At 40.3% G+C, this 14,313-nt stretch overlaps 1 protein-coding gene across 1 annotated transcript; it reads left to right on the plus strand.

Moving 5' to 3' along the window:
* The first annotated feature begins 3,843 nt into the window (after nt 1-3,843).
* LOC139017889 (olfactory receptor 4C11-like) lies at nt 3,844-5,018 on the plus strand. The gene is made up of 2 exons (XM_070426502.1): nt 3,844-4,744; nt 5,017-5,018. Coding segments are annotated over exons 1-2 (903 nt in total).
* The last annotated feature ends 9,295 nt before the right edge of the window (nt 5,019-14,313 follow it).

The following is a 14,313-nucleotide window of genomic DNA, read 5'->3' on the forward strand; positions in this document are numbered from 1 at the left end:
GCCCTTAATTCCCCTTCCTCCTTCGTTTCCCCACATGCACATTTCCCCCTTTGGGCTCTGATTTCTGCCATCATTCTCTAACCTCTCTATCCCTCCTCACTATCAGTTTCCACATATACATATAAAATGCTGATTTCTCTGCCTGTCCTGAAGTTTGCAGGATGTCAGGGAATTGCCATGGAGCACAAAAGCTTGAGTTCTGAACCTGGCTCCTTTCTGACTGCTGTCTGCTAACCTCTGCCTCCCAGCTTAGCCCAAAGTTCACAAAATAGGACAATGTGAACTTGCCTTGTGGGATATTGTAAAATCAAATGAACAAAAGACATTAAAACAAAAGAGAGAAAACGGCTACCGTTAGGATAGCATGATTCAACACACACACACACACACACACACACACTCTTTAACATTGGAAGGCCATTAGCAAGAAAGTGATTCAACTGGTAAAACCAGGAAATGTTTTGCTGAGAAGATGGCATTCAGCTAGGCACTCTGTATACAGGTAGCTATGGAGAGGGAGGTTACAGTTGAGGGAGGTCTGCTAGCCACTGTGGGAAATAGAAAATTCAGAGAACAGATGGTCTGGGCAGTGCCAGGCTTGGCTGAAACACGCATAAGGAGAAATACTGGGGGAAAAAGTGGGAAGAAAGAGTTGGCAAGAGTTAGAGGGCTCTGAAAGCCATGGTCAGTATTTCAGCAACTGCATTTGAAAACCATAGTAACCATTTTATTACATTCATGATTCATTATATTTTTAAAGCCTTTTATTTTCAAGAGGTGATGAGGAGGTAAGAAGGAGGAGAGGACAGAAAGAGTAGGAGAAGAGGGCGTATCTGAAACTGTGTCCTTTCTGTTTAGAAAGAGAGGACCCATGCGAGGATTCGCTTAAAGAATTCTAGGATTGGCCATTTGTAATACCGACGTTTATGAAATATCGGTCTGATATGAGCTAATAAATATAACATTGAAAACTCACATAGATAGCTCAATCAAAGTGTTATTTCCTTCTTCTAACTTGTGTGAGACATTTTATTTAGAATTTATCAAGTACCAGTATTAGGTATTGTGTGAAAGGAATTATGTTCTATGTTCTGTGAATATAAAAATGACTCTGTTTTTAGGACAGTGAAAAATACCCTGTAGGTTTTTATAATGATGGACCCATATGATTACACATTTATCCAGATCAGAATATACCCCACCCTGGTGAGCCCCAAGATAAACTATGGATTTGGGGTAATTGTGATGTGTCATTGTAGATCCATCAATTATAGCAGAAGCAGCACTCAGGTGGGGATGTTGATAGTGGTGTGTGCTTGGGGGTCATGTGTGTGTGGAGGCAGGGACCATATGGGTAATCTCTGTAGCTGTCTCTCAATTTTGCTGTGAACCTAAAATTGCTCTAAAATATGAAGTCTTAACAGCACTGATGACAGCAGAGGACCGTATTGAGGGGGATGTAATCTTGCTGTGCCCCTCTGAAACTAATTGGGAGCAAGCACTCTGATACTTTAAGAAAAGAGGTGACAAGTCAGAGCCACTGTGACATCATTTTTGGGATGCCCACAGGCCAAGAAATAAGTGATTTTTCTAGATTAATATCTATACCAGGTAATCAAGATCACAAAAAGTGAGCTGACAAAAGGTAAAACATTCTTCAAAGGAAAAAGGATTAAAATATTAAATATGTCTGCTAATAAAAATTTATATAAATATAATAAAAATGCCTATTAACCAAGTCAGTCAGATAATAAGATAATGTCAAGATATGAGATAACCTGCTTTTGTTTTGTTTGTTTGTTTGTTTGATTGTTTTTGCTTGTGCACCACCAGCTTTTCTACAAAATATTCAATCTTAAATAATGGCCATACTACCATAAAAAAAGGACATATAAATAAACACATATAAATAACTTTATAGAAATTTTCTGGAAGACATACAAAAAATCAAAAGGAGTTATTTCTGGAGACTAAGATTATAGATTCAAATAATTATGGGAGAGATTTTAATCTTTTCCTTTGCATTCTTCTTCTTTAAATATTTTATCATCATCATGGATTATTCTATAGTAAAAATATTGTTAATAAAAGGGTATAAGATACTGAAAAATTTAATTCTTATCAATAGCAATGATAATATCTAGCATTTGGGGGAGCACTATCATACTTGGGAAATTATTCTAAAGTTGTTTATAAAATTGTTATTTATGAGTGACAACTGGAAGCAACGTAAGTATCTTAATGGACAAATTTATACATTTTAACATTGTTAAATTGACAATTAACTATGGAAAATATAATAGCATGGTAAGAAATGTTAAAACAATTCTAAGCCAACATGAAAACACAAAATGATATTATATGATGATTTTAATCATACAAACTATATATGTGATGAATAAGGGCTTGAAATAAAAAAAATCATAAAATTGTATATTGGGATTATGGGATCTTCTTCTTTCTTCTTATTTTAGTCCTCGCCCAAGGATATTTTTCCATTGATTTTTAGAGAGAGTGAAAGAGAGAGGGGAAGACAGAGAAGTATCGATGTGAGAGAAACACATTGATTGGTTGCCTCCTGCATGCCCTCTGACCAGGGCCCAGGCCGGGGAGGAGCCTGCAACTGAGGTATGTGCCTTGGATGGGAATCAAACCAGAACCCTTTGGTCTGCAGACTGAAGCTCTATCCACTGAGCCAAACCAGGTAGGGCTGAATTCTTTATCAAAGGGAATTCAGAGTAAAGAGGAATATATACGAGTAAAAACACTACTTAGATTATAGGCATATTAGAAATTTTATGTCAGGGCAAATTCATCAGCAGAGAGGCTCAATATTCTAATGAGATAAATTCAAGAGTAGAGTAAATAAAGAGTAGTTCCCTGCCCTGGCTGGTTTGGCTCAGTGGATAGAGCACTGGCCTGTGGACTGAAGGGTTCGGTTCTATTCTGGTCAAGGACACGTGCTTAGGTTGCTACCTAGGTTACAGGCTTGATCCCTGGCCCTGGTCAGGATGTGTGCCTCTCTTACATTGATGTTTTTCTCTCTGTATCTCTCCTCCTCCCTTCCACTCTCTCTAAAAATCAATGGAAAAATATCCTGGGGTGAGGATTAACAGAAGAAAAGAAAAAGCAGGAAAAAAAAGTTTCCCAAATTATGTCAACTTCAAAGAATTGTCCAGACATTTGTTATATCAAGACAGTCAGTGAAGCTACACAAGAGGCATTGGTAAAAGACTGTTAAAATAAAGCATATTTCACCAGTGTCCCAAAGAGTTCTGGGATAATGGATACAAAAATGAGAGAACTGAACAATCATTATATTGGAATAGTGTTGATCAGATTTCAAAGCTCATAGATAAGATATATAATACACGAAATATGCGTGTGTATGTGTGTGCATATGTATGGGTATAATATATATATCTTTTAAATTTTAGGAAAACTTGGAATAAGGCAGGGCAAGTATTTGCCCTCTATTTTTCCACAGGAAGGCTGAATTTCAAAGAGGTTAAGTCACTTGCCCAAGAAAAGTACAAATTGTGCAGTTCTCACTCTTGGTAGGAATCAAGCCTTTTAAAGGACGTTTATTTGTTTTATTCCCCAAATGCAGACACTTTGGTCCAATGTGATAAGTTTCTGAACAACAGGTAGATCTGGGAGAGGCCTGGACATCACAGAGTTACAAAGATTCATGGGGGATTAAAGGCAGTTGGAGGTAACAGGATGGAGCAGAAACAAGGAATTCAGAGTTCAGCTCACTAATCTCCTCAACATGACACGTCTTTTCTTCTCTCTGCAGATTAAACCTGCGTCAACTGCTCCTTACCTTCTTCAGCTACTACTATGGTGATGAATAATAGTGTGATTGAGTTCATTTTGTTTGGGTTGACGCAGGATGCAGGAAAGCAGAAAGCAGTATTTGGGGTCTTCCTGATGCTTTACCTTGCGACACTGATGGGGAACTTTCTCATTGTAGTGACGATTAAAACAAGCAGGACCCTTGACAGTCCCATGTACTTCTTCCTGTTCTATCTGTCCTTTGCTGATGCCTGCTTCTCCACAACCACAGCCCCCAGATTGATTGTGAACGCCCTTTCTCAGAAGAAGACCATCTCCTACAATGAGTGCATGACTCAGGTCTTTGCAGCCCATTTCTTTGGCTGCATGGAGATCTTTGTGCTCCTCCTCATGGCCTTTGATCGCTATGTCGCCATTTGTAAGCCTTTGCAGTACACAACCATCATGAGCCAGCGAGTCTGTGTTGTGCTGGTGATTCTGGCTTGGGTGGGATCTTGTATCCACTCTTCAGCACAGATAGTACTAGCTTTGCACTTGCCTTTCTGTGGCCCCAATGTGATTGACCACTATTTCTGTGACTTGCAGCCCTTGTTGAAACTTGCCTGCATGGACACTTACGTGATAAATTTGCTAGTTGTTTCTAACAGTGGAGCCATTTGCATGCTGAGTTTTATAATCCTGCTTATCTCCTATGGTGTCATCTTGTACTCTCTGAGAAACCACAGCGCAGAAGGAAGGCAAAAAGCCCTTTCCACATGCACCTCCCACTTTATTGTGGTTGTCATATTTTTTGGCCCATGTATATTCATATACACACGCCCACCGACCACATTTCCAATAGACAAGATGGTGGCTGTGTTTTATACAATTGGGACACCCTTGCTCAACCCTCTGATCTATACATTGAGGAATGCAGAAGTGAAAAACGCCATGAAAAAATTATGGTGTAGCAAAGGATGACTCCAGTTGATAAATGATGTATGGGGATTCTAATATATACTGCCTTAACAGCTTAGTTTTGTTTCATGGATAGGAAAGGCAAAATATTCTTGTTGGGAAATAAACAATTAAGAAATCTGAGAAGATTGCATTAGAATATGATTACTACTTAAAGTACATAATTATTTTGAACAATCTATGCTGATCCTTACTTGATTTCTATCAGCATCTGACCATACTCAGTAGGTAATTTGGCTTTGTATACAAATTTTTCTTCAGAAAGAAAAGTACTGACTAATGACAGAGTAAGTCTGTGTGTGTATGCACCATTTTTTTTATAGGTTTCATTCTTGTCCTACTGAATGTCTGGACACTTGCAGAGTCAAGATTTCTGTCTTGACAACCTGAAGATAAGAGAACATGTCTGAGAAAATGCTGCTCTGGAAATCTGTGCTTGAGCCTACTTCCCTGGGGGTATCTACATTGGTGAACCCTCTAACTCCAATGAAAGCTACAAACATCAGTGAGAACCTAGAATGTCCCTGGAAAATCTCTCAAAATTAATTTTGTGAGTGGTGAGCAAGGGAGGAATGTTATATTTGGATGAGGTAGGCAATACCAGCCAGTTAGTTGCTCTTTGGGGTCTTCACAGTGCTCTTCACAAAGGAGAGAAAGAGACAGTAAGAGAGTTTGGCAGAGGAAGGGTACAGCGGGGAAGGGAGGACAGAGAGCAATGCATGATGAAGAGAGAGAAAAGAAGAAAGGAAAGTGGAGATTTTGTCCAGATGTGAGAGAAGGAGCTTTATCTTCCTTACTTCTTCTTTTTTTTTTTTTTTTAAATATATTTTATTGATTTTTTACAGAGAGGAAGGGAGAGAGATAGAGAGTTAGAAACATCGATGAGAGAGAAACATCGATCAGCTGCCTCCTGCACACTCCCCACTGGGGATGTGCCCGCAACCAAGGCACATGCCCTTGACCGGAATCGAACCTGGGACCCTTGAGTCCGCAGGCAGACGCTTTATCCACTGAGCCAAACCGGTTAGGGCATTCCTTACTTCTTGAGCATCATTTTTTGAGTATGTGAACATTTGAAGGAAAAATGAAATCTCAAGATATTCCTCTATCATTGATCTTCCTGGGCTATTAAGTTTATTTGGGTACCAGGAAAGACAGGAATGAAGCTTTTTTCTTCTATCTCAAAACTGAAAAATCAGATTTTTTGGAAGAATCTGGGATCAAAAGTCAGGTCTAATATTTCTTAACTCTGCTCTTTTAGTTTTATATAAGAATGTTTTAAAATGTGTATTTTCACCCTAGTCAGTTTGGCTCAGTGCATAGAGCATCAGCCTGTCAACTGAAGGGTCCTGGGTTCAATACCGGTCAAGAGCACATGCACAGGTTGCAGGCTCGATCCTAGCAGGAGGAGTGCAGGAGGCAGCCGATCAATGATTCTCTATCATCAATGATTCTCTCTCATCATTGATGTTTCTATCTCTCTCTCCCTCTTCCTTACTCTCTGAAATCAATAAAAATGTATTAAAAAGATATAACATTAATTGAAATAAAAAATAAAGTGTGTGTTTTCATTTTTGAGGAGAACATAATCTATATGTATATTTCACACACACACTACCACTACCATCTCCACCTCCTAATCAAGTACTGCCATGCCATTTCAGCACTCAAGTTTATAATTACCATCAAATTGGCACCAGAACGTATTATTTTTAGTCATATGGGCTAATGAGAAAGGAACACAATGAACTCAAAAGTCTGTAAAGCATTTCCATCAATTGAGGACATAATGTTATGTTCACCAAAGCTTCCCAATAGTTCTGGTTTAGACAAGCAGTGGCAGATAAAAATTTGAGTCCCAGATGGGACATTTGTCAGAGCTCTCAATACCATATTCACAAGTGGCAATTTAATTTCATGCTTCTTCCGAGTGAACAATTTTCCTAATTTTATGTCTTACAGTTCTGTTTTGAAAGCATTTGAATCTGGTCGTATGAATAGTATATTTAAGTGCAATTGATTCTTAAGTAACCAAGACATACTCAAAATGAAACTTTAATTTTTATCTCTCATTATTCCTTCAAATTTACTATGGTGTAAGGAAATATTTATCTGTGCCTAAGTGAAAACTCAGAAAGCTTCAGAAATTTTCTTCTCATTATTAGGTAATATAGAGCCCAGATTCCCTTAGATTTTAGATATGGGCTCAATTAGAGAAGGTGGGAGAAGCAGTCAGGGGACATTAAGGTCTTACATGACCAGGTATCTTAACAAGTGGCTTACTGTTACTGGGCTGCCTGGCAAATGTTGAAAGCTTTTTATTCCCCTTCCTTTTGGGGACTTTTTGTAGGTCTTTTAATCCTAGTACCATTGACATAGGAGGAAAATGTCTGTTATGATTTCTGTTGACTTCTTGCTTAGTTCTTAGAATGCCAGTGGTTATCTTCAAAATACTGTACTTGGAATTTCAAGTGGCCCTATTGGGCTGGTTCCTAGAAGACCTCCTATGGCTCCTTTATGGCATTCCACAGGGAAAGGATCATGTATCTCTGCCCTAGGAATGCTATTATGTAGAAACACTGCTGATGTAGGCTGATATCCACTAGCCACCCTCACCCGAATCCACCTGTAAGTCAGACAGTCTCTTCCTGCCTAGAGTTTCAGTCCCTTGGGCTGAGCAATATGGAGGAACATGCTAGGTTCTCAGAATAGCACTCTGTAATCCCCCTTCATCACACACACACACACACACACACACACACACACACACACACACACACACTTTGGGGTGATTTCCCCTAAGCTATTCTCAAAACCACTCTCCCACTTTACACTCTGACCTGGTTTATATCCTTTGTAGGATACTTACGTTTATCATTTCCTTTAGTTTGGAGAGAGGCACACATAATTTGGACACACTTTGTAACTTCACAGCTGTTGTGTTTAGTCAAAATTTTAGCTTTGAGAGCCTGTTATATAAGAAATGTTAATTCATAAATAATTTGTGTTGACGCTGGACTTCAAGATAATTTTTTTTATTTTGAAAGGGATTGTATATTTTGATTTGAGAAACATCCATTTCTACTCACATAAAAGACACATTTCATGGGGGTGGAGGGGGGGTCAATAGGGGAAAAAGGGGGACATCTGTAATATTTTCAGCAATAAAGATAAATAAAAAATAAAAGTAGAAATAAAAAAAGACACATTGATGGACAAAGGTTTTTACATTTTAACCTTACCTTGTGAACAGAGAAAACTTCAAAGCCTCCTAGGCAGGACATGACTGTTAAATGATGAAAAGAAGTTAGGAATCTTATATTCTTACTAAGGGCCCAGTGCATGAATTTGTGCACCTTGAAAGGAACTGTGGGCCAAGAGGCTGCGGTGGGCACAGGGGTGGGTCTCGGCCCATCCTCTGTGCTCCCAATCCCCTCTCTGCCCACTGCCACCGCTCCCACATGCTGATGGTGCCAGCCCCACTTGCACCCGCTGATGGCACGGAATGATTGGGGATGGCACCAGCAGCAGATGCTAGTGGGACTGGTGCCATCAGTGGGTGCAAGTGGTGACTGCTGCCCCGATCACCCCTCAGGAGCAGGGGGAAGTGGAGGAGCCCTCAGGGGAGATCGGGGCCAGCAGCTGCAGCTTGCACCACCTGATGGCGCCGAGCTTTCAGGACTGGTGCTGGGTGCCAGCAGTGGGTGTGAGTGGCGGCTCCAGTGCTGGCTGTGGGTGTGAGCGTTGGCTCTGGTGCTGGTAGCGGGTGTGAGTGAGGCTGGTGCCAGCAGCAGGTGCGAGCGCCAGGGGAGAGAGGGGACCATGGCTCGCGGGAGCAAAGAATTTTCAGTAACCACCAGAGGCTCACCCTGATGACAATGACCGGCGCCCCACCTTTGTCTGGAGCCACTGCTCACTTGCTCCACCATTGTGCTGTGGCCAACGCCTGCCATGTTCCATGCACGCCCCCTGGTGGTCAGCGCACATCATAGTGACCGGTTGTTCGGTTGTTCCAGTTGTTCCAGTTGTTTCGCCGTTCAGTCTATTTACATATTAGCCTTTTATTATATAGGATTCTAATTTCTGCTACTTCTCATTTTTGGCAATAACTCAGTTTTTGCCATTTTAAATAGTTTAAGTATCGCTTATAATATTCTGCAGGAATTGGAATTCCTGGAAGCAAGTGTAATAGCTCAAAAATCGGACAGGCAAACCAGTTCTTAGAACTGCAGTCACCCAGCAGTGTCCCACTTTAGCATTAATAAACCTTCAACAGATTCAGAGTTGAGAGGGAGGTGGGAGACATGCAGAGCTTTTGGGAAAAAGAATGGTATAGTGAGAATTTAGCATAAAATATCCCACTTAGAGACTCTTTACATGTTTCTCTGACAAGCATTTACATTGCATTTTCACAGAGGAACATTTTGCTGAATGTTATAGGTGAATTTCAATGCTCTAGGTAAAAACTATTTGGTGTTGGTAAAAATAGCAAGGAGTGCTGGCTTCTGGGTGTATTTTCAAGGGAAAACCAGCAGAATTTAGTGTCAGATTGTGTGAAGAAAGAAGTAAAGAGTGACTTAAAAGGACTTTTGGCCTCAGAAATGGACAGGATGGAATTGCCATGAACTGAGAAAGGAGCATGGTGGTCATGGTGGTGTGAAGGTTGAGGGGTTGTAAGCAGGTGTTCAGTTTTTTATATATTCTGAATTTGAGATGTTGATTAGACAACAAAGTGGATATTTGGACAGGCAGTTAGTTATATGAGTCTGGAGTTAGGGAGCATGGTCTGGGATGCAGATATACATCTGTGGGTCTTCAGCAGTTCTCTGCCATTTAAGGCCATGGGACTGGATGCATTTACTGAGGCAATATGCACAGACAGAGGAAAAGAAGAGAACCTAGGACTGAGACTGGTGTAGAACAACCTTAACAAGTCAGAGAGAAGAACCTGAACCAAGAAAGGAGAATAAGGAGTGACCTGTGAAATAGGACGAAAACCAAGAGACTAAGGTAAGTTGGAAGCTGAGTGAATAAAGAATGTCCAGAAAGTAAGAATGTTATGTAAATCTAATACTGATCTCGTAAGACGATGGCTGAGAACTGGCCATTGGATTCAGTAATGTAGAGATCATTTGCAATATTCACAGGAAGTTTGTTAGGGTGGAGTGGTGGAGGAACCTGCCTGGTATTGGTTTAGAATGGACTTGGAGGACAGGAATCTTGAATGGCCAGGGGATCAATAGTATAGTAACTACCTGTGATGCTAGGTGGGTACTTGAATTATAGGAGGGAACACTTAGTAACCTATATGAATGTCTATCCGCTGTCCTGTGCACCTGAAAGTAATACAAAATAATGTTGACTATAAACCATAATTGAAAAATAATCCTATGTAATAAAAGTCTTATATGCTAAGTGTCCCATCATCTGGTCATCGGTTCAACTAGTCAAAGTGTAATATGCTAATGATATGCTAAGGCCACTCAACCACTTGCTATTACGTGCACTGATCACCAGGGGGCAGTCGACTAGTCGCTGTGATGTGCACTGAACACCAGGAGGTAGATGCTCTGACCAGTAGGTTAGTTTGCTGCTGGGGTCCAACTGATCAAGACAGGCTGGACATGCCCTGGAACCCTCCCGCAGTCCCTCCCCAGCTGGCCAAACTTCTGCGTCCCTCCCTGGCCCCTATTGTGCACCGGTGGGGTCCCTTGGCCTGGCCTGCACCCTCTCGCAATCTGGGACCCCTCAGGGGATTTCGGAGAGCAGATTTTGGCCCGATCCCGCAGGCCAGGCTGAGGAACCCCACTGGTGCACGAATTCATGCATTGGGCCTCTAGTATAATAAATAAGAAAAAATACCAAATTCTTCCAACATATTTTACTATGAAGGGGAAAAATTAATGGCAAAAGTAGTTGATCTTCCAATGAGGTGGTGCTCAAGTCAAATAATCTCTGCTCTGCAGAGAGGGGAGAATTCTTTCCATAGCAACTTTTCCAAGAGGAGTGTTGCGTTTAGGTCGCAGAACAGCTAGCTTATAGGGATCAAGATTCTACCACAACAGGAAGGGAGTCTGAATATGAGGCCACAAATGCTGGAGGGTGGACAAAGGATGTGATGCAAGTTTGTAGAAATTCTTTTCTGATTGCTTCAAGGTGTCTTTGTGAAGTAGAAAGAGATTGGTTGAGAATGAGGAAAGAGAAGTTATTGGGATTTTAAAGATAAAAAGAAAGGTGGAAAGAGTCCTCTAGCACATGTAGTCCTTTATCACTAACCATCCTAATCATCCTTTATTCACTTTATTGGTAGAACAGGACACATGGATTGTGGAGTTGCAGATTGGATATGACCGTAACATATGCCATCATATCCCTGACAGGCATAGATGTCAGAAATGACACTAATGTAGGCATTGGGCTCTTCAGCCTTTTAAATGCTGAAGTTTAGGCTGATAAATAATTTTGGCTGAACACCAAGGTCAAAGCTGACCTTCACAGCATTTTTATTAAAAGCCTCTGCAAAATACTCAAATTTGAGAAACAACTGTCCACACATTGACAAGGTACCCTTATGTGCCATGGACACTTCAAAGGGACCCACAGGTTTTGAATGTGAAGTTGGTGCTGTGCTCATGCTCAGAGTGTGGAAGGGTGAGGAGTGTGATCTTAGGAAGATGTTCTTTGTGAGGACGGAGGGTTGGCATGTACTCATGGATGGAGAGAAAAGGAAAGAGGCCTCAGCCACAGTTCGTGATGGACAAGGTACTCGAGATAAAGATGCCATTCAAGATGGCTGATGTAATGTCTTCAGAGAATTCTCTCACTATGTTGGGGAATTGTGTCTGCTAGTAGGAGCCATTTTCAGTAGCTAAATGGTAAGATTTATTGCTAAAACTTCTTGCCAAGAACCATTGGTTGCTAGAAGTTATCACTGGGGAGTGGATAGACAAAAGTGCCTGTTAGTGTGGAAGTGGTTTTGGCACCAAGCATTCTACATAATTAAAGCATTGCATCAGCCTCAGAGACCAAGAGACCATGTTGGAAGGTGATGCTGACCACAGTTTGCCATGTACGTCAGGGAATACACTTTTCCCTTCCCTGCTTCATGAGCCAAAGGCAGGGCTGGAGTCCAAGGCAGCTGTAACTAAGGCTGACCTAAAGAATACATTATTGTCATCACCTCAATATAGCTTATTACCCCCAAAAATTACACCTTAGAGAAATATTTGGCATATGTGTGTAAAAGTTTATATATTCACTAATAAATCACTTTGTATTTTTTAAATGGAAGACTATGTTTAGAGCATTTTTAGGTTGAGCAGCAAAATTGAGCAGGAGGTACAGATATTTTCCATTTACCCTGTGCCCCCTCCATCTGAATAGCCCCCCGCCCCATCATCAATGTCCCCTATCAGAGTGGTCCATTAGTTACCCTCAGTGAACCCACATTGGCACCTCATAATCATCCAAGTTCATAGTTTACCTTAGCGGTCTCTCTTGGTGCTATACATTCTATGGGTTTGGACAAATACTAGTATATAATGACACACATCCATCATTATAGTGTCATACAGAGTAGTTTCACCGCCCTAAGAATCCTCACCTATTTATCTCCCCTTCCCCCACATGCTCATATTGGATGATTAAATTACAATATAGGGTTAAGGTAAATTTACATTTAATTAGGCTGTCTTTTTTTAGTTCTTCACTTCTAAGTAATTTCTTGTAGGCAAAAGTACCTGCAGACAAGGTCTGCCATTGGAAGATACCAGATCCACTTGGGGCTCAAGATTCTGGAAGTTCACCTATTTATATAGCAGGGTAACACAGCAATAAGAGAGTAAAGATGATACATCTCATGATCATTTTCCAAACAGAAGATCTTATTTTACTTGGCTAGGCTTTTGAGCTCAGGCTAAGCTTTGGGGAATGAAGAACTTTATGATATCATGTAATACTCTAAGATCCTTTATTTTCATGGCTCTCTGAACCTCTGAAAGTCACCTTTAGTTAACATAGGTATGTAGATATAGATGGAAACATTATTATAAATATACATTTTATTAATAGAGGCATAATCATATACCTCAAACCTAACTTTCTAGATCACATATTTTAATAATATTTAATGCACACGGGAAAGTTTCTGCTTTAAAGAAACTCTCTTCCTCTCACAGGACACCAGTCTATTTTAGTGTTCTAAATTTTTTCTTCAAATATGATACAGATAAATTAGGTAAGGATTGAACCTCTGGCTTCAGGCACCACACTGCCTTCCCTGGATTATATGTGCAAATAAATGATAAGAACAAGAAGAGTTTTTGTCTCCTAATGCATGGAGGGACAGCTAAGGGCACTCAATGGGAGCAGAGTAGTTTCTTGACGTTCCACTTCCTCTTTCACCTAAGACACGGTTGTTTCTTCTTCCTGCTTTCCAAGAGGGATGGACATACTTGACACTGACTTAGAGTGTTCTAACAGGTAAGTGACAGATGACTGACATCTTTATAGTCAGGGGAGTATTATTACAGAACAATCCAACATGATTTGAAAATCTATTTCTATTTCTATATGTCTTATACTGCTCGTACTTCCTCTGAGACAGGAAAAGAAAAACATGTTTTAAAAAGTTTATTGTTAATGTAGTAAATAAGTAGAATGAAAATAAGTTTTGATATAACACAACCTTTTGAATTCAATAAATGTTTTATGAGCACTAGGTCTGAGAAAAGCCATCATTGTGTTGGGAGAGAAAAATGAATTCCGTGCCGAAGGTTTATTAAAGTTTCTTGAGATGGCAGAGTGCAGAAAAGTTCACAATGCTTTTCATGTTCAGTAGCTGAGCAAGATACATCCTCATTATGGGTATTACAAGTTAAAGGAGAATATGTCTAGTTAGAAGTTAGAGAAACTGTTAATAGAGGTAGGGGCCTGACAGAGCTGCTAGAGAATGCTACCTCTTCCATCCCCAGGTGACAGCTTTAAATGGAAGATTGTAAATCACAGTCTGGAATCATTCTGCTTTGCATGCTGCTCATACTGTATCATAAGGACATATTTGCAGTTGATGTGCATTTGGGATTTAGTATGGAAAGCTGAACAACTGCTTCTCATGGAAAGTTTAGAGAAACCGGACAATGTTAAGGTTAAAAACTATAATGAAGGTGAAAAGTAATGTGTCATATGCATGGGAGGGAGACTTTATCATTCTTTAACCTGGGATTTTGAGGGATAAAATTTTTGGTACAATCTATTAATTTTCCCACAGAGAATGGTAAATTTTGCATAGAAATAAAATGAGCATAGGGGTTCTCCCTAAGATAGAAGTGCAGTAGAACTGAGTCAGGGAGGGTTGAGTAGTTTAAAAGAGAGTCCTTAAGGAAAATACTGATTCTCACTGTGGCCTCTGCAATAAAACGGACTTTTAGGATGAAAGTCTCTGTGTTCCATCCTCATCTATTCTCCACCTTTTCCCAGCTTATTTCCTTTAAGCTCTTCCCCATTATCTCCAACCCAACACGTGGTCTGTTTATCATGATTTCAACATACTTAGCTATT

This window comes from Myotis yumanensis, unplaced genomic scaffold (genome assembly GCF_028538775.1).
Source record: "Myotis yumanensis isolate MYYU_CA2020_CCGP unplaced genomic scaffold, mMyoYum1.0.hap1 SCAF_10, whole genome shotgun sequence".
Lineage (NCBI taxonomy): Eukaryota > Metazoa > Chordata > Mammalia > Chiroptera > Vespertilionidae > Myotis > Myotis yumanensis.